Source organism: Herpailurus yagouaroundi, unplaced genomic scaffold, assembly GCF_014898765.1.
Source record: "Herpailurus yagouaroundi ecotype Mexico unplaced genomic scaffold, PumYag 214, whole genome shotgun sequence".
Classification (NCBI taxonomy): Eukaryota; Metazoa; Chordata; class Mammalia; order Carnivora; family Felidae; genus Herpailurus; species Herpailurus yagouaroundi.
In genome coordinates this window covers 4,385,026-4,409,627 of record NW_024412445.1, presented here as the reverse complement: position 1 = coordinate 4,409,627, position 24,602 = coordinate 4,385,026, and the positions used below count along the sequence as shown (strand labels likewise).

Here is a 24,602-nt window from a genome sequence, read left to right as displayed (position 1 = left end):
TTTTATTTATTTTTTTTCCAACGTTTATTTATTTTTTTGGGGGACAGAGAGAGACAGAGCATGAACGGGGGAGGGGCAGAGAGAGAGGGAGACACAGAATCGGAAACAGGCTCCAGGCTCTGAGCCATCAGCCCAGAGCCTGACGCGGGGCTCGAACTCACGGACTGCGACATCGTGACCTGGCTGAAGTCGGATGCTCAACCGACTGCGCCACCCAGGCGCCCCATGTGATGTTTAATTTTAAAACATTTGATGCTTTCCTGAACATCTTATGGTGAATTATTTTTAATTTAACTCAGTGGTGGTTTGAGAACACAAGTAGAATTATTTCAATACATTTAAACATATGAAGATTTGTTTTATGCTACAGCATATGATTACAGTGAATATATCACATGCATCTAACATGCTTTCTATTCACTTACTTTCAGCTGATCTGTATCTTCATACTGAAAGCGTACCTCTTGTAAATAGCATATAGTTGTGTCTTGCTTTTTTAATCCATTCTGATCATCTCTGCCTTTCAGTTGAAATGTTTAGTATATCACCATTTTTTTTTTTTTTTTTTAAGTAAACTTCACCACAGTGTGGAGCCCAACACAGGGCTTGAACTCATAGTCCTGACATTAAGACCTAGGCTGAGATCAGGAGTGCGACGCTTAGCCAACTGAGACACCCAGGCCTCCTTGGCACATTCTTTAAAAATCAAATGACAATGTAGTAGATGGCTCCGTTTCTGGACACTGTTTTCCATTGCTAGGTTTGCCAATCACTTTGCCAATTGGTGCTGATTATTTCGACTTCACAGTCAAACCTAAAATCAGAGAGCACAAATCCTCCAACTTTATTTTTACTCAAAATTGTTTTATATTTTAGGCTTTTCATGTCATAGAAATTTTATAATCCGTCTGGTCAATTTCCACAAAACATCTTCTCAGGATTTTTATAGGGTCTGCATTGAATCTAGAGATCAATCGGGGAAGTTTTAATAAATTAACAAGCCTTCCAGCCAATGAACCTGGCTTACTTTCCATTTATTTGTGTCTTCGTTAATTTATTTCACCCAGTAACATACTATAGTTTTCAGTGAAAAAATGCACGTGTTTTATTAAATCCTATGCGGTTTTTGGTACTATTGTCAGTGGAATCTTCTAAATTTTCATTTTCCAGTTGTTTGCTTATGATACTTAACATTACAATTGACTTTTGCATATTAACCATAAGCCTATGCCTCCCATTAAATTAAAGATTACATCCAGCAGTTGGTTTGAAGATTTCTGAGGATATTTTTTTATAAATACCATCATGTCATCTCTACCCAGAGATGGATTTATTTCTATTTTTTTGTTTTTTGGTTTTTTTTTTTTTTTGCTTTTCTGCAATAGCTCTCTCCTCCACTAAATGGAAGATGATAGTGGTAAGAGCAGACACTTTTGTCTTATTCCTGGTATTAAGGGAAAAGCATTCAGTCTTACATCATCATTGCTTTAGCCTCAGGGTTTTCACAGATGCTTTATCGCAGATTGAGGAAGGTCCCCTCCAAGTCTCCAAGTTTGCTGAGAGTTTTGATCCTGAGAGAGTATTGATTTTTTTTTTCCCTTTTGTTAGTAACAGTCTTGGTCATTTCTGATCCTTTGCTTTTCTGTATCCTTTTTATAAAGCACTTCTCAAACTCCACGTGGATACAGACAAGATATTGATTTGGATGGCACTGAGACCGCAAAAAAACTTAGTAAGAAAACGCGCATGGTAGATATTTTCCCATCCACACTCCTATCTATTTCTATTTACTGTGGTTTTCTTGTAGTCAGCATATAGTTGGGTATTGATTATTTTATCCAACATAAACATGTCTGACTTTCTATTTCTATTTACCATGGTTTTCTTGTAGTCAGCATATAGTTGGGTACTGATTTTTTTTCTCCAACATAAAAATGTCTGACTTTTTATTTCCTTACATTAAATTTATCTAATATAACATTTGACATAATTTGGTTTCAATATAGCTTTGTTTACTGTTGGTTTCATCTCCTCCTTTTCCTTTTCTGTTACTTTCTTTTGTATTATTTGAGGTTTTTTTTTTTTTCTTTGTAGAATTTCATTTTGTCTCCCCCTATTAGCTTATTGCCTATGATTGATTGATTGGCTTCTGTTATTACTGTCACTCTAAGACTTTATACGTCTTTAATTCTAGGATTTAAAGTATAATATTACACCACTTCATGAATAGTGTAAAAACTTACAATATCATACGCCTATTTTCATCCTGACCTCCCAGGTGCTATTGTTATATGATGGACTTCTACATGTGCTGTATGCCCCAAATACATTGCGACTGTTGTTGCTTTAAACATTCGATGATATTTTTGGGGCACCTGGGTGGCTCAGTCCGGTAAGTGTCCGACTCTTGGCTTCAGCTCAGATCATGATCTCACAGTTCATGAGTTCGAGCCCCGCATCAGGCTCTGTACTGTTAGTGGGATTCTGTCTCTCTCCTTCTCTCTGTCCCTCCCTTGCTTGTTCTCTCTCTCACACGCGCTCAAAATAAATAAACTTCAAAAAATATTAAAGGATACTTTTGCAGTATTTCAAAATGGAGAATAGCATTTTCTATTTACAACACATTTACCGTGTCTCTTGACCTCAATTTCATTCCATTGAACAAACTCAAATTTCCACCTACACTATATTCTTTTGTCTGAAGAACCTCCTTAGGTCGGTTGGCAGTAGATGCCTCAGGTTTCTTTTTCTGAAAATATCTACTCTGCCTTCCTTTTTGAAATTTGTTGTTGCTGATGAATGTGTTCTTAATGAACTTCTTTTGACATTGCAAACATATGTCCATTTTCTTCTAGTGAGCACAGATTCAGACAAGAGCTTGCTGTCATTCTTACCTGTGCTCCTCTGTGTATAATGGACTTTTTTCCTGTAACTGCTTCAAGATGTCCTTTGTATCCCCGTTTTCCAGCAATTTAACTTAGGTGCACAGTGTCCTTTATCTTTCTACAGCTTGGTGCTTGTTCAGTTTCTTGGGTCTGTAGATTTAAATCATGAGGAACAACACTGGCCACTGTTGGCCCAACTATTTCCCCGATTTTCCATTCTTTTCTGCAATGCCAGTTACATGCGTGTTAAACGGCCTGCTATCATCCCCAAGCTAACTGGTGTTTTACTTATACGTTTTCTGTTTTACTTTGGATAGTTTCTGTTGCTACATTTTCAACCTCGCTGATCTTTTAGCCTGCAGTGTCTGATCTGCTTTGAAACGTGTATCCATTTATCTTTCATTGTATCGTGTTTTTCATGTCTAAATGGCCTCTTGAGTCCTGTTTACACCATGCATTTTCCTCACCTCCGTGGTTGTGGTTTCCTTCACCATCTGAATGTATGGAACGTGTGTGTAATAGCTGTGTTTGCACACGTCCTTGTCTGCTTGCTCCTTCCTGTCCACCACTTTCAGGTCCCGTGTTCTTGATTGACCATTCCTCCTGAGTATGGGAACTAGTCCCCTACTTCTTGGCATGAAAATTAATTTCTATTGAGTACCTATTTTAAACGTTGGGTTGTTGGTTGCTAACACTTGTTTTATTCTTTGTTTTTAATGTTGATGTATTAATTTTTGAGGGAGAGAGAGGATACACAAGCAGGGGAGGGTCAGAGAGAAAATGAGAGAGAGAGAGAGAGAGAGAGAAGGAGACACAGAATCTGAAGCAGGATCTAGGCTCTGAGCTGTCAGTACAGAGCCTGATGCAGAGCTCGGACCCACAAACTATGAGATCATGACTTGAGCTGAAGTTGGACGCTTAACCAACTGAACCACCCAGGCGCCCCATAACTTGTTTTATTATTTTTTTTAAATATTATTGTTTTTAAATTCATATCCAAATTAGTTAGCATATAGTGCAACAATGATTTCAGGAGTAGATTCCTTAATGCCCCTTACCCATTTAGCCCATCCCCCCTCCCGCAACCCCTCCAGTAACCTCTTGTTTGTTCTCCATATTTAAGAGTCTCTTATGTTTTGTCCCTCTCCCTGTTTTTATATTATTTTTGTTTCCCTTCCCTTCTGTTCATCTGTTTTGTCTCTTAAAGTCCTCACATGCGTGAAGTCATATGATATTTGTCTTTCTCTGACTAATTTCACTTAGCATAATACCCTCCAGTTCCATCCACGTAGTTGCAAATGGCAAGATTTCATTCTTTTTGATTGCCAACTAATACTCCATTGTGTGTGTGTATATATATACCACATCTTCTTTATCCATTCATCTATCAATGGACATTTGGGCTCTTTCCATACTTTGGCTATTGTTGACAGTGCTGCTATAAACATGGAGGTGCATGTGTCCCTTTGAAACAGCACACCTGTATCCCTTGGATAAATGCCTAGTAGTACAATTGCTGAGACATAGGGTAGTTCTATTTTTAATTTTTTGAGGAAACTCCATACTGTTTTCCAGAGTGGCTACACCAGTTTGCATTCCCACCAGCAACGCAAAAGAGATCCTCTTTCTCCTCATCCTCGCTGACATCTGTTGTTGCCTGAGTTGTTAACATTAGCCATTCTGACAGGTGTGAGGTGGTGTCTCATTGTGGTTTTGATTTGTATTTCCCTGATGATGAGTGATGTGGAGCATTTTTTCATATGTCGGTCGGCCATCTGGATGTCTTCTTTGGAGAAATGTCTATTCATGTCTTTTGCCCATTTCTCCACTGGATGATTTGATTTTTGGGTGTTGAGGTTGATAAATTCTTTATAGATTTTGGATACTAACCCTTTATCTGGTATGTCATTTGCAAATATCTTCTCCCATTCTGTCGGTTGCCTTTTAGTTTTGCTGATTGTTTCCTACCCTTCGCTGTGCAGGAGCTTTTTATTTTGATGAGGTCCCAGTAGTTCATTTTTGCTTTTGTTTCCCTTTCCTCTGGAGATGTGTTCAGTATAAGTTGCCATGGCCAAGATCAAAGAGGTTTTTGCCTGCTTTCTCCTCAAAGATTTTGATGGCTTCCTGTCTTACATGTAGGTCTTTCATCCGTTTTGACTATTTTTGTGTATGGTGTGAGAAAGTGGTCCAGGCTCATTCTTCTGTGTGTCGCTGTCCAGTTTTCCCAGCACCACTTGCTGAAGAGACTGTCTTTATTCCATTGGGTATTCTTTCCTGCTTTGTCAAAGATGAGTTGGCCATACGTTTGTGGGTCCATTTCTGGGTTCTCTGTTAACTTTTTTATTCTTAAGTAGCGTTAGAATATGTTCCAGCACAAAGTTAAGTACTGGAAATCCATGGATGTTTTTGAGGGTTGCCTTTAACCTGTCAGAGCAGGTCCACGGGAACCTTTGGAGTAGGGCTAAGAAAGCCTGACTAGAAAAGTGACATCCTTCTGAAGATCCTGCCTGACGTCCTGTGTCCTCCAAGGTATCTTCATTCCAGTTTTGCGGGCACTTGAACCATTCCCTGCGCTGTTGGCGTTTCAGAGAATGATCATGCAGTTCTCTACAGCAGGTCTGGTCCTTCTCGAGTTCCAGTACTTTCCTCTTGTCAGTGCACAGGTCGGTGCTCACGGGCCTGCACATTGTCCTCCCCAGCTCTCCAGAGCATGTCTCTGCACCCCCTTCCTCTCTGGTGCCCTGGTCCACAAACTTTGGATGCCTGGGTCCCCCAGAGCCCCAATCTCTGTCTCCTCAGCTCAACAAGAGCCGAAAGGCGTGTACAGACTTCCCTTCCCTTGACTGTTGCTCAGAAATTGCCTCCAGGGAGTAACCTGGTGAAATCGGAGAGTTCACATATTTTCCCTTCCTTAGAGATTGCAATCCGTCACTGCCTTTTCTCTAGTGTTTGCAAACTATTATTTCTCATATTGTGTCCAATTTTCTCTGTTTAAGGCAGAAAAGTAAAGGCAACAGCTGCTATTCCATTTCATCTACACTTCATTCATGTTCTTTTCTTATCTTTTAAAACATCTTGTTGTACTTTCTTTTGGGTTACGTAGCTGTTCATTTTCTAACTTTGGAGAAAGGATTTTCTTTTTTTTAATGTTTATTTATTTATTTTGAGAGAGAGAGTGCACATGAGTGGGGAGGAGTAGAGAGAGAGGGAGAGAGAGAATCCCAAGTAGGCTCCGAACTGTCAGCACAGAGCCCGACATGGGGCTCGAACTCATGAACCGCGAGATTACGACCTGAGCTGAAATCAAGAGTTGGGTGCTTAACCACTGAGCCACCTAGGCGCCCCTCAGTCAGATATTTTTAACTGATTCTTCATCTCCAGTTTTCTCTTGGGTGATTCCCTGCCTTTCTTCAGTGTCCCTTCTTAAATTTTTATTTGAATATCTTTTCCTTTGGGCATAGTGCGATCCTTAGCTTCTGAATGAATTTTCCATTTCTTTCATTTTTTTTCACTGTCAATTTTATTTGTATTTAAGTTTCAATTATCTGTATCAAGACAGCTTTTCATATCCTCAGATGCTTGTTTGAAACACGTAACTCAGTTTGGAGTGTTACAATACAGTTTTCTTCTGTTTTATAGTTGATTTGGTATGTTGTATTCTTACTAAGGTATTTTGGTTCTTATTTCGATTCTTCTTTTGTTATAGTTTCTTCGAATAGATTTATCGCATTTTCTTTCATTCACTTGATGGAGTTGGGGTGGTTCGCGATATTCTTAGTTCAATGCTGCCCTCTTCTGTCCGTGTGGCGAAGTACAGCACTTTCCCTAATAAAGTTGTTTCCTCCTGGAAGGCATTTGTTTTTTGTTTTTTGTTTAAATGTTTATTTATTTCTGAGACAGAGAGAGACAGAGCATGAGCGGGGGAGGGGCAGAGAGAGAGGGAGACACAGAATCCGAAGCAGGCTCCAGGCTCTGAGCTGTCAGCACAGAGCCTGACGCGGGGCTCGAACTCACAAACTGTGAGATCATGACCTGAGCTGAAGTCGGTGGCTCAACCTACTGAGCCACCCAGGCGTCCCAGGCGATTGTTATCAAAGGGGTTGTCTCACCTCCACTCAATTCATTCTTTGCCTTTCAAAATACTAACTTTCCCTCTTTCCCTTTTTCCCTTTCATCACTCAACCTCCAAAGGGCGACTCTCTTTTCTTTTAAACAATTAATGCCTTTCAAAGACTGCCACCTCAAGTCGTGTATGCTTTTAAATTCCTTCTCTGCAGACGGAGTCTATCTTTCTAGCGGTGGTTGTTAGATCAGGAGTAGGCCGGCTTCTCTCTACCACACATTTTCCAAGACTGTCCTCATTTACCGAAAAAAAGGCTTCTGTTAAGTGCTTGAAGCATGACTTGTTAGGATTTTATGTTTTCTTTCTTTTTTTTTTTTTAACTTGCAGTCATTCAAAATTTAGTATTTCTCTGTGTCCTAGACATGTTGAAGGTGTGGGGTTTGTACATTATAAAAAAAAATGGATTTTGCCATGTTTTACTAGTTTGTTCAGTTTTTGAATTTTCAGGTTTTCTTCTGTTGTTACATAACCAGCAAAGATTATATATTTTCCTCTAGGCATTATTATAGTTAATTCCCACACATTTTGCTATGATATTGCTGTTATCATTCAGTTCAAGACATTTTCCATTTTCCTTATGTTTTTCCTTTGGCCCATGACTCATGTCCATAAATACATTTTTACATTTCCAAACGCATGATTTTCTAGGGTTTTTGATCTGTTATAATGGTCTTGTGGTCAAAGAACATACTCTGTGTGATTTAAAATATTTCAGGGGCGCCTGGGTGGCACAGTCGGTTAAGCGTCCGACTTCAGCCAGGTCACAATCTCGTGGTCCGTGAGTTCGAGCCCCGCGTCAGGCTCTGGGCTGATGGCTCAGAGCCTGGAGCCTGTTTCCGATTCTGTGTCTCCCTCTCTCTCTGCCCCTCCCCCGTTCATGCTCTGTCTCTCTCTGTCCCAAAAATAAATAAACGTTGAAAAAATAAAATAAAATAAAATATTTGAGGGGCACCTGGGTGGCTCAGTCGGTTAAGTGTCCAACATCAGCTCAGGTCATGATCTCACGGTTCGTGAGTTCAAGCCCCGCATCGGGCTCTGTGGCAACATTTCAGAGCCTGGAGCCTGCTTCAGATTCTGTGTCTCCCTCTCTCTCTGCCTCTCTCATGCTCTCTCTCTTTCTCTCAAAAAGAAATAAACATTAAAAAATAAAATAAACTATTTGAGTAATGTAAGGAGTTATTGAATCACTATCTTGTACACCTGAAACTAATACAACACTGTGTGTTAATGATACTGAAATTAAAAAAAAAAATCTAAGCAAAAAAATTTAAAAATTAAATATTTGAAAATTTTCAGGTTGTTTTATGATACGTGGTAATTTTACAAATGGTCCTTGCAAGAAGGTATACTTGTGTGTGTGTGTGTGTGTGTGTGTGTGTGTGTGTGTATGTGTATTATTACTAATAAGTTGCCCCAGTATATTTATATTTATATTTATATTTATATTTATATTTATATTTATTTATTAACCAATTGTGCTGCCTTATTCTACTATATGAGTTTTATCTATACAAAATCCTCCAATATCCTGTTGTCCTATTAATTGCCACACACTTTATAATGACTCCTATCAGCAAGAGCCACGAACAGATATTTCAGTGTCTTTACAGATTAAAAAAAAAAATCTATGTTTAACATAGAGGTCATCCAAGTCAACCTACCATTGTTAATGTTGTACGCTAATATGTATTGGATCTTTGCCAAATCAACTGTTGCTATATCATTGATGTAATTTCTGTGTCTCTCTCGAACATGTAAACCTTGATAAGAATAAGAGCTGTGTTACAGGCAGAACAAACAAGCACGTAAAAACAATGGCTCTCCTGGCAAAAAGAAGGCATGTGGGAAGGCAAAAATCACATCAAGTTTTTTACTTCTAAAAAGTCCACTAAATTAGAATTGGCCACGGTTCATCTAAAATATCTTTTATCGTGAACTTTGCAGAGTTCACGAGGTCTGTCACAACCACCTGTGTCCCGTGGGTCATGTCTTGACAAGGTTGGTGTGTAATGTGTGGGTAAGATTGGTCCTCCCCTTGAAGGGGCCAAGATTCTGAAATCTGTGCTCTCTTCGAGTTCTTCAGCATTTTGGTATATCATTGACACCATGGTATCATCTTTCATTGGAATCTGGATTTTTCTCTAAAACCCATCGCTTCCAGTTCCTGATAGGTCTTATAAGCTGCCATTTCAATATGTTATATATCTTCAATTTCTTTATGAAACGTTTGCAGATCCTGAAGTTTATTGTTTACACGGTTTTCTCAAATCTTTCTTTTTTAATTTTTTTTAATGTTTATTTATTTTTGATAGAGAGAGAGACAGAGCACAAGTGGGAGAGGGGCAGAGAGAGGGAGACACAGAATCCGAAGCAGGCTCCAGGCTCTGAGCTGTCAGCACAGAGCCCGGCGCGGGGCTCGAACTCATGGACCATGAGATCATGACTTGAGCTGAAGTCCGATGCTCAACCGACTGAGCCACCCAGGCGCCCGTCAAAGCAAATCTTTATAGGAGCTTTTCTCTTGCTGGTGAATCTTCTATTTCTATTCTCTGCATGTTTTGTGTGTACTGTTTCGTAAGGAAGGGACTACATTTCCTATTTGAATTCATCAGTGTTTTTGAAGTCTGACTCAATGGAAATTTCTCTACAAATGCTAGATATTTCTTAGGTTCTATGACAAGACATTGAAGGAGATGTTCCTTTATGTCCTAATACTTCAGCATTGTTCATCTGCATTAAGATCCTTCATCACTGTCAACATCATAAATGCCTCAACTTCCTAGAATTCCTTCAAATTTCACAAGAGCTAACAAAAAAGGACTGCTGAGGTCCAGATTCTGAGCAATGCAATTACCATAAACAATGCGAACAAAATTTTCAGGAATTTCCTATTTCTTTCCATTCTTGTGTCTTCCATGTTTTGGATCTCTCTGTCTTGAAAATTGGGCTGCCATTTGCCGTGGTGCTGGGAGGAACACTGACAAGCTGTTGCTGTGGGATCTGGTGCTTGTGCGGGGCCTTAACTCTCCATGTACAGCAGGGAACATGAGGGCACCCTCCAGGAACCCCCCAGAAATGGGCACACGGTAGATACAGTAGTTACATCTTCACATACTGCTTCTGTCCTATTCATCTATACATTTGGGATTTCAAATAAATACACGTTCCTCTTTTTCACTGTTTCCTATATGTTTCTTACTCTCACTTCGTATTTTCCATTTTTCTGTGCATTTTTGCTTTATCATGAATGGTGACTCCTCATTTACCTATTAGCTCTCCAATTCTCTCCACCAGTGTCAGATCAGCTACTGTGCTCACTTGCCCTGTTCTTTGTTTATGATATTTTTCAGTTCTGGAACTCCTTTCCCCTCAATTTCCTAATTTCCCATTTCGTAATTTTTAATTTCTTTACAAAAATTCTGGACTCACCTTTTCTCTCCTTGCATATTTTCAATGTCTAGAATCAATGTGTGTCTTTCTGTTTTCTTTCATTCTGCTGATTCTAATTCACGGTGCCCTTTCTCTTTACGTGTTTGATTACTATTGATTGTATGCTGGACATTTTAAAACATTATTGATGGAAATAATTTAAGGCTTAGTCACATATTATCTTTCTCCAGAGAAGTTTTGTTTCTGTCTGCCTGCATCCTGGGAATGATAAGAATCTAAGATCACCTCGATACCAGTTCAAGACTTAGAGTTTTCTCATTTACTCAGACCAAGCCAGGCTTTAGTCTGGTTAAGGGCTTTTTCCTATTGATGTATCCTTTTCCTAAGAAACCAGCCTCCAGGTATTCCTCCCAAAGCAGTGGATTGTTTTCAGAGATCAGTTCCAACTTTGGATCTTTTATACTTCTGAGACCACCAAAGATCCGGCTCAGAGTTTTAGCTTTCCCTTCTAGAATGGCAAATTCCTGTATGGCCAAAGTGGCCCTGAGTGCTAGGCTTACATTTTAAAGTTTCCATCCTTTTGCTGACCCAATCACTTCTACCTTATTAGCTTTTTGATATTTTAATAAAAGCGAAATATTAATCTAGTTGTTTCCTATTAGAAGTATTGCCCCATGTTACCTGGTTAGTTTCTACTACTGGAAATAAAATATCCAGATTTATTTTCTGCGAGAAGAAGTCTAAACTTATTTTGAATTTATTTTTTTTTTAATTTTTTTTCCAACGTTTATTTATTTTTGGGACAGAGAGAGACAGAGTATGAACGGGGGAGGGGCAGAGAGAGAGGGAGACACAGAATCGGAAACAGGCTCCAGGCTCTGAGCCATCAGCCCAGAGCCCGACGCGGGGCTCGAACTCACAGACCGCGAGATCGTGACCTGGTTGAAGTCGGACGCTTAACCGACTGTGCCACCCAGGCGCCCGGAAACTTATTTTGAATTTAAATAAAGATGCTAATAAGCCTTTACATGACAAGCACTTACTTCAGTAGTCTAATTCTAAAATAGATAACTAGATAAAACATGGAGACTTGCCATGAATTTGCAGCTTAAATGAAAAACAAAAGGCACCAATGCCTTTCATTTCTTAAAATATTTACTTTGATTTGCTCTCAAAGGACTTACCTACAGGAGCAATGGATTCTTTGAAAAGTCTGGAGATGGAATGAGTGAAACTAGTAAGTACAAGTTTTCTTTATCCTTTCAACCACATTCTGCATTTTATCTGAATTTAGAATGGCTCAAAACAGGCCAAATTACCCCCATTTCTTTTTTTTTAAATGTTTATTTATTTTTGACAGAGAGAGAGAGAAAAAGAGAGAGACAGAGCATGAGCAGGGGAGGGGCAGAGAGAGAGGGAGACAGAATCTGAAGCAGGCTCCAGGCTCTGCCCTGTCAGCACAGAGCCCGATGCAGGGCTCGAACTCATAAGCTGCGAGATCATGATCTGAGCTGAAGTCAGACGCTCAACCAACTGAGCCACCCAGGCGCCCCTACCCCGATTTCTAAAGGCAAGATTTTCTTATAAAGAAAGTCTATAGACAAGGAAAAGCAGGAAGTCCGGCATGGCTGGATGGCATCTAGATAAACGAGGCACTGATGATACAGATTTTGAGGGACCCTTTTGGTTCCTTCGCCACTCATTGTGGTACAACTGGCAGTTGTGGGACGTGTGCCCCAATCCCCTCTGTGGTCGAATCAGTCTGCGCAATCGTGAAGGAAGACATGGGGAAAGTAGAACTAAATCTAACACGACAGTTACAGATAAATCCACAAGCAGAGAACAATTGTGGAAAGGAATACATATGGGGGTCATGGAAATGGACACTGATTCCTTAGAAGTATTCACATCTTTACTTCTAATGGCTATGGGGTTTCTTTCTGAGGAGATGAAAATGTTCTAGAATTAGATTGTGGTGACGTTGCTCCATTTCGTGAGCACCTTTAAAAATACATCAGTCACTTTAGGGCACCTGGGTGGCTCAGTTGGTTAAGTGTCCAAGTTCAGCTCAGGTCATAATTTCATGGTTCGTGGGTTCAAGTCCCACATCAGGCTCTGGTGCTGACAGTGCGGAGCCTGCTTGGGATTCTTTCTCTTTCCCTTTCTCTCTGTCCCTCCCCCACTCACACTTTCTCTCTCTCTCTCTCTCAAAACTAAACTTAATTTTTAAAAATGTAAAATAAAAAAACATTGAACACTTTAAATGGATGACTTTTGTGGTATATGAAATATGTCTCAATAGAGCTGGGTTTTGTTCTTAATTTTTTTCTTAATGTTTATTTATATTTGAGAGAGACAGAGCATGAGCAGGAGAGGGGCAGAGAAAGAGGGAGACACAGAATCCAAAGCAGGCTCCAGGTTCTGAGCTGTCAGCACAGAGACCGATGCAGGGCTCAAACCCAAGAACTGTGAGATCATGACCTGAGCTGAAGTCGGATGTTTAACCAATTAAGTCCCCCAGATGCCCCAAGCTATTTTTTAAAAAAAAAAAGAAAAATCCTTGAGCTGTCTGTATATCCCTTGGGTAGTATTCCAGTCATTTAAATGGCAAGAGTTTAGAGCCAATAAAATCCACATGGAAAAATGATTAATAACATAATCATTAAATTCAGAAAGATACCCAGGTTTAAACTTTGGTTTCATACTTAGTGTGCAGTTAAAATAAGAGACTCTTTTTTTATATATAAAATTTTTTTAACATTTTATTTATTTTTGAGATAGGGAGAGACAGAGGGTGAACAGGGGAGGGTCAGAGAGAGGGAGACACAGAATCTGAAACAGGCTCCAGGCTCTGAGCTGGCAGCACAGAGCCCGATGTGGGGCTCGAACTCACGGGGCCGTGAGATCATGACCTGAGCCGAAGTCGGCCGCTTAACCGACTGAGCCACCCAGGCGCCCCAGTAAGCGACTCTTTAATACAGAGAACAAACTGAGGGTTGCTGGAGGGGAGGCAGGTGGGGGGATGGGTTAAATGGATGACAGGCATTAGAAGGAGGGCACTTTTCAGGGTGAACACTGGGTGTCATAGGTAAGAGATGAATCCCTGGGTTCTACTCCTAAAGCCAAGACTACACTGTATGTTAACGAACTTGAAATTAAATTAAAAAATCAGTTATGTAACATCACTGGGCATTAGCTTTCTCAAGTAAGGTGGGGATAACAATACTGCCTTATCCAGAAGCAGGGATGGAAGCAAGATTTTCACTCAAGTAATACACTGTCGGAGCACCCTAGGGGACAGGAGGTTAGTGAGAATGTGGACCCTGCTTAGTTTCAGGTGTGTTTCCTCTAGGAAGTCAGTCAGCCATTGGCCAAAGTCTGAGGAGACCGTGTAGGAGGGTGCGGTCTTCCAGGCTGGTGACCGTCAGGCATTTGGTGGCCACCACTCATGGCTACTGGAGGAGGGTGCCCTTGTCAGGAAAGGGCATCTGGCTTGGGCACTATCAGCATTTCCTGCTCTCTCCTCCCCCACAGTATTGCTACAGGACGACAAACGATAACACATGACACACAATCATTGTGAAGGGCTGCACGGTGCCTGGCACGTAAGAAGTACTTTATAAACAGTAGCTATTTTTTTTTCCAGGGCATAAAATATCAAATACACAGACAATGAAATGAATTGTAAATATTGTGTAACCCCATCCCATAAGACAATCTTACCGTGCATATTGGTTCTTCATCAAATACATATGTGTGATTTATTGAGCACGCTTCGTGACGAGGTGGTAAAGGAGTAACTTTCAGTGGGCTTGTCCAACCTGAAAAAAAAATAAATGTATGTACTTTGGGTTTTTAAAGATGTACTAGAAATCTTTTCTTCCGCCAGAAGTATTTCCTATTAGAAATGACGTTAATTGACGTTTCGGTGGAATACCTAACAACTTTTCTCAGCAGTGAGAGCTGAATTTCCATCTTAGGGTAATTATAACAATGTGGAATTACTTGGTATGTATCACTCATTACTAGAAGAGGCCTGTTGGGTACCATGAATCTGCAGATGAGTGTGCGGTTGGGGACGGTGGCCACACAAAGAAGTCTAGTTACCATGTAGATAACTTACCTAACTGATAGAAGTTCTAAGACCCTAGCAAATACACACACAGACTTCAACAAATATCTACTGCGCCGTAAGTGGAAATAGATACGCAGAGACGGAAGAGGGGGTTCCTGGTTTTGAAGTGCTCCTGAACAAAGAGCAACGACAGTCATGTAAGTAGATCGTTGCAGTGTCGTGTAGCAACCATAAGGATAGTTGGGCTCTGAGCTCTGTGGGCGTGTGGAGGAAGGATACTGGCCCAGCCAGACTGTGGGGAGTTGAGACTATCTCCCCAAAGACAACTCTTGATCTAACCTTGACAAAGGGGAAGTCAGAAAGATTAGAGTCTGAGAAGGCCTGGACACACCACTGCTGACTTGGAAGACAGAGGAGGCCTCGTGAGGAGGAGCACAGGTAGCCTGAGGGAGCAGAGTGTCCCTGGCTGTGACAGCTCTGATGCCCGGAACCGGATTCTGCACAAACTGAATGATCCTGAAGTTGATTTTCCCTGGACACTGTAGGCTTCAGCAGTTAGATCCTGAATAAAAAACCCAGTTGAGAGGCGCCTGGGTGGCTCAGTCAGTTACGCGTCCAACTTCGGCTCGGGTCATGATCTCACTGTTCATGGGTTCGAGTCCCACGTCAGGCTCTGTGCTGACAGCTCAGAGCCAGGAGCCTGCTTTGGATTCTGTGTCTCTGTCTCTTTTTGCCCCTCCCCTGCTCTCTCTCTCTCTCTCAAAAATAAACATTAAAAAAAATAATTTAAAACATTGAAAAATTAAAAAGAAAGAAAACCCAGTTGAGCTTGCCTAGACTTTCTCACAAAACTGGGTGCTAATAAATGGGTTTGTCAGGCTGCTAAGTTTGCGGCACTTTGTCACCACAGGAAGAGACAATACAGAGGCAGAGGCAGAGGCAGGAGGTCAAGGCCAAGTGAGAAAGGTCGTGCTGAAGCCCATGGTTATTTCCATTTTGAGAACAAGGATAATTCTGTCGGTGACACCCAGCTGGCCAAAGGAAACCCTCCAGAAGACCGTTGTGCCCACCGCAGCAGGATGGCACTCTGTGGTGTCCTTCCAATTTGCTGTCATTGAGGCAGCGGCTTTGACCAAAGAGGAAAGTAGGAAAACAACAAAACCTAAAATGTGATTTTTAAGGCAGAGTAGGAGACAGGAAACAGGACAATGAATCTCAGCTGCGCACGTCAGGGTCGCTACGCTCACATCTAAGTAAGACGATGGCATTGCCGTTACCTTGTTTCACACTCTGTGGCTGCAGAAGAAACCACTCCAAAACCTAGTGTCTTAAAACAACCATTCATCATCTCCCGGGGCTCTGAGGCCAGGCGGGCGTTGTATGTCATGTGGCGTAGCTTGGGAGAGCTCATGCGGTCCCAAATCATCTCCCTCACATGGCTGGCCAGTGGAAGCTCAGTTAGGCCTGCTGACCAGTGCCTTGTTTGTTTGTTCGTTTGTTTGTTTTTCCTACGGGCCCATGCTGGATTTGTCACAAAATAGTCACTGAGAATGCAGAGGAAGAATCCCTAGAGGACTAATCCCAATGTGCAAGTCCTGAAGTCAGGCTCCACTTACATCATGGTTGCCAATGATGTCTTGTAGGCTAGAGCCCAGAGACCACGTGGGCAAGAAACAGACCTCATGCCCTGGTGCGGGAAAGGGCAGGCACACACTGAAAGCGGTGAGCTGCCAATGGCCACATTCAGGAGCAGCAATCACACACCTTTTCTTCATTACGCATAGTCTCATTTTACCACTTTCATGCCACCAAACAAGTATCAAGTCCCTTGTCAAGGAAAATGTTGTATTAGCTCTTCCCTTGTTAGAGATGGGACATGTCTGCGACTGTGATATGATCATTGTGAGTTTTGTGCAACACATGAAAGTGTATGAGTTTGGAGGGGCCTGCCACAAATGGTATTTTTCCATAGGACCTATCATTTTTATCATAAAATACTTCTATAATGTGATGGTTTTAAAGAAACAAAACCTTAAATTTTTTTTAATGTTTATTTATTTTTGAGAGAGAGAGACAGACAGAGACAGAGCATAAGCATGAGCAGGGGAGGGGCAGAGAGAGGGGAGGGGGAGACACAGAATCCGAAGCAGGCTCCAGGCTCTGAGCTGTCAACACAGAGCCTGATGCGGGGCTCGAACTCACCATCACGAGATCATGACCTGAGCCAAAGTTGGACACTTAACCGACTGAGCCTACCCAGGCGCCCCAAGAAACAAAACCTTAAAAGAAATATTTAAGGAGTATTCTCGTATATTTTTTATCTTTTTTTTCTTGGAAATATTTATTCAGTTATTTTGAGAGACAGAGTGTGCAAATGAGTGAGGGGGTGGTGAGAGAGAGAGAGAGAGAGAGAAGAAAGAAAGAAAGAGAAAGAGAGAGAGAGAATCCCAAGCAGGCTCCATGCTTAGGATGGAGCCCAACTTGGGGCTCTATCTCATGACCGTGAGATAATGATCTGAGCTGAAACCAAGAGTCAGACACTCAACTGACTGAGCCATCCAGGCACCCCTGTATATTTTCTTATTCATGTGTTTTCCTCCTCTAATGGCTAGAGATGTGTTTCTTCAACATCTAAAATATCCTTGGTAGTGGTCTTCTCTGAATTTTCTTTCTCAACATAGCTAAAGGTAGGTCAATTTTGTCATTCTCAAAGAACCAATTTAAGGTTTAGTTGATTTTTCCTGTTCTTGTGTTTTCTACTTTATACTTTATTTATATGCACCCAACATCAGACCTTCCAAGTACATGGGCAAATACTGACAGAATCGAAGGCAGAAATAACTCTATAATAATAGTTGGGGACTCCAACATTCAACTTTAAATAATGGGGAGAACAACTAGACAATGATCAATAAGGAAACAGAGCACTCAAACAGTAACAATTTGACCCAAAAGACATATACAGAACACGCCAACAGAATACCCAAGCAGAACACACAGTTTTCTCAAGTGCACAGGGATATTCTACACAATGGATTATATTGTAGGCCACGAAACAAGTGTTCATAAATTTTAAAAGACCAAAATCATACAAAGGTATATTTTCTGGAGTAGCCAGATTCTGAGACAGAAAGAAAAATGGTGATTGCCAGGGGCTGGGAGGAGAGGAGGAGATAAGAAGTTAATATTTAATGGGTACAGAGTTTCACGGTTTTTAAAAAAAATTTTTTAATGTTTATTTATTTTTGAGAGAAAGAGAGGGAGGGAGAGAGAGGGTGGGAGGGAAAGACAGAGAGAGGGTGGCACAGAATCAGAATCCAAAGCAGGCTCCAGGCTCTGAGCTGTCAGCACAGAGACCGATGCAGGGCTCAAACCCAAGAACTGTGAAATCATGACCTGAGCTGAAGTTGGATGCTTGACCGACTAAGCCACCCAAGCGCCCCCAGAGTTTCAGGTTTTTAAGAAGAAAAGACTTAAGGAGATGAATGGTGGTGAAGGTTTCATAATAATGTACTTAATGCCAATAAACCATGCACTTAAAAATGGTTGATTGTTATAGAGCAAAGGTTTGCATGCCCCCCAAATTCACATGTTGAAACTTTTACCCCCAGTGTGATGGTATTTGAATGTTGGGCCTTTGGGGGGGTAATCAGGTTTAGATAAGGTCTCGAAGGTGTGGTTCCCATAATAGGATTACTATCCTTATAAAAAAAAAAAAAAAAAAAGAGAAAAAGAGACAGCAGAGGTGTCTCTCTCTCTCTGCCAAATGAGGAAACAGGAAGAAGCATGTCCTCTGCAAGCCAGAAAAAGGGATCTCACCAGGAACCAAATTAGCTGGCACCTCTATCCTGGACTTCCCAGCCCTCAGAACTGTGAGAAGTAAACATGTCTTGTTTAAGCCACACATCCTATGGTATTTTCTTTTAGTAGCTTGAGCTAAGCCGGTGGCTAAAAAAAGTAATAAGATATACAAGGAGTTAGAAGTATTGATATTAGGAAGCTGAATGTAGGAAAGTCAAAGATGTGATACAGGCAACCTCTATTTTCTCTGTGATAAGGAAGATGTGTCATCTGTTGTAATTAGAGGCAAAAAGACCAATGAAGGGTTTGAATATAATTAGGATAAGTTTAGAATACCTGACTGGTATATGATAAAGAAAGCCAGCTAGGAACAAAAAAGTATTGAACCCAGTTAAATGTCTAGACAAAGTCAGAATAGGCAAGAAATTGGCAATATAATCTTTTACGATATTGTCTTGGTATTTATGAACGCCCACTGAAAAGCGTACTGGTGTGTGATATAATTAATTCTACAAATATGTCCTTTATCAGAATGTATTCTACATTATGTGTATTTGGGTTTGCTAAAAACTGAAAGTACTTACTATTGATAATTAATGATTATTTCCAAGATCTACAAAATCATTGAAAATTTGGACAAATTATATCGAACCCAGTCCACAGCTGGCCGGTATTACTCCTTGAAACTCTAATAGCCAATATTAACAGCTACTATCAACTGAATGCTTGAACTGGGTTCCAGGAATTTTGTTTCGTGCTCTACATGTCTTAATTCATTTAATCCTAATGATTTTATAAGAGAAGTACTCTTATTGCCAAGGAATTGAAAATTTTGGACTTTGTAAGAGCTAACATTTATTCGTCCATTCCTTCATGTCAGATATCTTTATGTGAATTATATTAAATAGTCCTCATTATTACCTTATTAAATAATACTAGTATGTGATTTATACGTATATCCACAGGCATAAAGAGATTAGCAACTATTCCCGGATGATAGGGCAAGTAAGCCTTCTCTTAGGATTCAAGCCTAGACAGACAATTGAACTCTGTTGTACTCACTCGGGCAGTGAGTTCTATACTTGGTTCTGAACTGTTGGTGCAAAGTCCGTTAATCCTATTTTAGTTTTAAGTTAGCTTCGATGAATTATTTCCTCAATGTGTAATTTGTTGGAATAATGTTCTGAGAGTCCAAGCTTAGAAAAACCTAACGAAACAAACCAAAAATATGGCTCTTGAAACTTACACTAGGCTGGGGTTTACTGCTTGTAAGCAAAGTGGTATACTTGTCTAAAATAGGACTCTTATAACAACTTCAATTCCTTTAAACATATTCTTAACAATGACTATTATTTTACACGGAAGCATCAGCAAAAGATTGAGCTCAAGCTCTTTTCTTGACAGAGTCGAAAAATAGTCACTAGCTCTGAATCAGTGAGATGTCCTCTGTCTGCACGACAGATCCGAACTCATCAACGGTTCGGGGCAAATTACGTTAGCTTCCGGTCTAGATGGCATTTCAAGTGGATTGTAAAACACTTACTTCTTAAAATAGATTGCTGGAACCTCATTCACATTCTTTACTTTTTTCACTCATATTCTTTATGTGGAAATGCCAAACTAGAGAATTCCCCCAAGCCCGCCTGCTGAGTCCACAGCTGAAGCACACGTGAAAAAGCCTAGCTCTTATCGTCTACTTCTCTCTCTCCGAACTGCTCTTTCTTACTCCGTGTGCCTTTGTTTTGCAAGTGTTTCTCACCGTTTCTGCACCAAGCCTGTGACACTGTCTGCGAGTTCTTACAGAGAAACCATAAAGTGTATAGCTATTAGTAAGGGGTCAGTTCTGTATCCAGGGCTACGGAAGGGTTGTTTCTTACCAGACCCCCAAATCGACTTCCAACTACCTTCCCATTTCATTTTGGTTCTTGGGACCTCTTTCATAACCATCAGCAGACGTTTTTCAAGGGAGAGAGACAGATAAGGAGGTATGCTATACAATCATCCAAACTAAACATACATTCCCTTGTGGAAAAATTAGGTTATCTACATGTCTAGAATAAATTCTCTGATAATACACTTTGTGTTGGCCACTTATACTAATTAAGGCACGTTTTAAAAGCCATTTTTTTAGGGGCACCTGGGTGACTCAGTCGATTAAGCATCCAACTCTTGATTTCGGCTCAGGTCATGATCTCACAGTTTGTGGGATCAAGCCCTGTGTCAGGCTCTGTGCTGGCAGCATGGAGCCTGCTTGGGATTCTCTCTCCCTCTCTCTCTGCCCCTCTACTTCCCACACACGCACTCTCGGTCAAAAATATATTTAAAAATACATTTTCTTACAAATAGGTTTATAAAAGGCTTATCATTCTTACTACCTTTTCCTTACCATCTATAATTTTAAAAAATAAGAATTCTTTATTCCATATGATTTTAAGTTTAAAATACTGAATCTTATATCCATGCTCTTCTCTCTCATTTGAATGTTTAAAAATTATAAAGCCCAGGGGCACCTGGGGGGCTCAGTCGGTTAAGCATCGACTCTTGATTTCAGCTCAGGTCATGATCTCATGGTTTGTGGGATCGAGCCGCAGGTCAGGGCTCTGTGCTGACAGTGCAGAGCCTGCTTGAGATTCTCTCTCTCTCTCTCTCTCTCTCTCTCTCTCTCTCTCTCTCTCTGCCCCTGCCCTGCTCTCTCAAAATAAATAAGTAAACATTAAAAAAATTATAAAGCCCATGCCACTTTATTTACCTCCAAGTCTTGCTCTGATGGAAATGTCCGGTGTTGCCCTGGAATCCCATCTCCTGTCTTGTTTTAGTTCTTCTAATAAAATTGTTTGCCTTTTCAGTGTTGTTTGAAATCCTGTGTCTGGCCTGGGAACTCGATGCTGCGGTTTCACGTCACTGAAATCCACCAGGTTTGGTATGGTTCTGCCAATGCCAGGTTTTAAATCAGCATCACCACCAGGACTCAAAAACCCTGAACAGGGATCACCCAAGGGCACATCATCCCGAAGTGGAAATAGTGGATAATCTTGCCCATATGGCGGGGGATAAGGATAGTGTAAATGATAGTCTGGCATGACTGAAGGGGGATAAGGGTGAAACTTAAGAAAAGTAGGATTGCATTTCTTTTCAATTCTGCCATGGTCATGTCTGTCCTCGACGCCTTTCACAAAAGGCATGTTCATTTTTCTTAAGAGATCGCAGTAGTGCGGGTAATCCACGTTCTCAACAGCCTTTGCTCCTGGAAGGATGGACCTTTCAGAAATACTGATCTTTCTGGGTGTGCACTGTGAATCCATATCCATGTTCTTTAGAATTTTGGCTGACTGTAAATGAAGCTCTTCTGATGACGCCTTTCTCTTTTACTATAAAACTTACTATTTCCAATAATTGAGGATTGGTTAATCTAACCTAAAGTTGTTGATTTGGTTTTCTAAATGTTGATAGAGTAGGTTTTCTTCTTTTTTTTTTTTTTAAGGTAGATATTTTTTCCCCACCAAAAGAAGTAGATAGGGCAGTAAGGGATGAGGACAGAAAATAATAGAACAAAAGAGAGTCCTTGTTGCTTGGCAACAGCTAGAACTGTAACACATTGGACCAGTTAGTGTATATGTCACAATTTAATTCTTAGGAAAGACAAAAATGGCCTTGTTAGTAGTGTTTTCATGATAGTTTCCTCCCCACTGCTCAGGAAAATGGTGCTCAGTTGTCACTTATTTCTAAATTTTTCCATAAGTTGACATTTTATGGGTAAATGATATTCAATAAAGAGTATAAAGCAGCTAATCAACTGACAATACACTTTTAAAGTCTATATCTAACTAAAATTTTTACCTTATAGACCTAATAAATTATAAAACTCACTACCTGAATAAATGTAAATGTAAAGCAAAAAATGAACATGTATTATATCATAGGTAACTCAGTGCACATAATTTTTAAGAAACATAAGTCAAAGCACAAGTTCATCATTAAAATATCTAATTTTTTGGGAGAGCACCAGCAGGGGAGGGGAGGGAGAGGGGGACAGAGGATCTGAAGCAGGCTCTGTGCTGACAGGCTGACAGCAGTGAGCCCGATGTGGGGCTTGAACTCACGAACCACAAGATCATGACCTGAGCCAATGCTCAACTGACTTGAGCCACCCTGGTGCCCCACAAGTTCATCTTTAAAATACACTAAATTGGGGCACCTGGGTGGCTTGGTCGGTTAAGCGTCCGACTTTGGCTCAGGTCATGATCTCACAGTCTGTGAGTTCAAGCCCCGCGTCGGACTCTGTGCTGACAGCTCAGAGCCTGGAGCCTGTTTCAGATTCTGTGTCTCCCTCTCTCTCTGCCCCTCCCCTGTTCATGCTCTCTCTCTGTCTCAAAAATAAATAAACGTTAAAAAAAGTTTAAAATACACTAAATTATTTTACGTTTTTGCTACCAATGTACAGAATAGGAACAATGGAATTTTTCAAAGCATTTCCAAAAACCAGAGTAAGATACCGGTTATTTGCTCGCCTACGAAAAAGGACACCATTAACAAATTGGTCATTTAAAAGCTCATTTCAATGAGATAATTTGGTCTTGTATGAAACCTGCTGCCACAGGAATTCCAAATATTGGAATTTGGGCACAGGGTTCACAGCATCCCTAATGGAGAAAAAAAAAATGCAAGTATGAGTGAGAAAGCTACTTTCATATTTCTTGCAATCAGCTTTCCATCTTCGTAATCACACCACACATTAACTACAACCTCCAATATTACATCCTACTCTCAGGTTGAATATTAGGTATTTACCCAGTAGAACAAGGTAGGAGGGATGATTAACTGAAACAAATTCTCAATGGCAGAAAACAAAAGTCAATAGCAGCCACAAGTCCAGTTGGCAAAAATCGTATCTTTCAGGTTTACCAGTTTATAAAAATTAAGAGGAGTTTTAACAGGGCATATACTGAGCCATAGTGATTGGGGACACTATTCAGTAAGATACGACCAAAATGCTGGCTGGATCCAAATCATACTGAAACATACTTGAGCACACTAAATTTAATTCAAACCTGTATATAGTTTTTTTGGGGGGCAGCTGGGTGGCTCAGTTGGTTAAGTGTCTGACTTCCGCTCATGTCATGATCTCATGGTTCATGAGTTCAAACCCCAAGTTGGGCTCTGTGCCGACAGCTCAGAGCCTGGAGCCTGCTTCATATTCTCTGTACCTCTCTGTCTCTGCCCCTCCCCAGTTCCCACTGTCTCTCTCTCTCTCTCAAAAATAAACATTAAAAAAAAGTTTAAGAAAGAGTGTTTTAAAAAAGAATTAAAAACAAAAAGTTTCTAAAGATGTAAATCCACTCAGTGAAATAAACTGTACTGTATACAGTTTACCAAACAATTAACACATGCATAAAAATTGCCAGAAAACCCAAGGAACATTCTGGTGCTTTTCCAGAAATAGCCTTTGTTCCTTTTTGCTTTTTCTCCCTGGACCCCCCCCCCCCGTGTGTGAGGTGATACCTATTTGAATGCCTACTGTATGCCAGGAACTATCCTAGGAGTGAGGTTAAAATGGTGGCAAAACAGACAAGAGCCTAACTACGAATATGTAAATCAGGGCAGCTGTTAAGACAGCAGGGAGCAGTGATATCTGTGATCAGAACACTTGGAAAGGCGTTAAATCTTTGAGATAACACTTGCAACCAAGTGAGGGGTTTAGATTAGGTGGTTAGGCTGTTAATTTTAAATCCCTCCACTGGAGTCCAGCATATCCAGGGACTGTTTTCAGTCCACTGAGGAGCATTCATTTCTTCCTATTAAAGCGAACACTACACGTCACTGTTAGACACTATCTTCAGTGGCTTATGCTTCATTCTTTTATGTGTTTGCATCAACTGCATAAGATGTATTTCTGTCGTAGCGCTGCTCCCGTTAAGTGCAGCTGCAGAAAAGCTGAGGCGCGGTTCTCTTAAATACACTGCGGCCATAAATGCTCATAGGTGGTGTCACACACTCTCCCAAACTTAGGTGATAAAACACAATCTTCCAGGCTCAGTGCAGCACAGAAGTCGACCTCCTCTAAGGTGGTTTCCTCTGTTCTTCCCACGAAGCTTCTCTCCGGGGCTGCGAGGTCTTACTTTCGATCCCACCTGGTGCGTGTGCACTTCCCTCCCAATCAAGCGCCATCTGCCCATCAAACACCGGCAGCTGACATTCGACACCCGGCTGTCCTCGGCGGGTGGTCGGGCGTCCCACTCGCTCAGTTCCCACAGCTTGCTGCCCAGGGCTGGCCCGGGTGCTGAGCCTCATGAGGCGGCCTCGCTCGGCCCGCCAACGCGCACTCAAAGGG

The 24,602-nt window shown here is 40.9% G+C and overlaps 1 protein-coding gene across 3 annotated transcripts in view; it reads right to left on the bottom strand.

Annotated features, from left to right (window-relative positions):
• The window catches only part of SPMIP7 (sperm microtubule inner protein 7), a 54,418-nt gene extending 32,133 nt beyond the window's left edge, over positions 1-22,285 (bottom strand). For 2 of the 3 annotated variants that reach the window (XM_040455042.1, XM_040455044.1), the window contains exons 1-2: positions 21,024-22,285; positions 14,122-14,219 (exon numbers count right to left, since the gene is read on the bottom strand). In XM_040455042.1, the coding sequence (XP_040310976.1) occupies positions 14,122-14,219; positions 21,024-21,582 (657 nt within the window). In that variant the 5' untranslated portion in view covers positions 21,583-22,285. The remainder of the gene's footprint in view (positions 1-14,121; positions 14,220-21,023) is intronic. The other variant, XM_040455043.1, reaches the window with a different exon arrangement.
• Between the last annotated feature and the right edge of the window lie 2,317 nt (positions 22,286-24,602).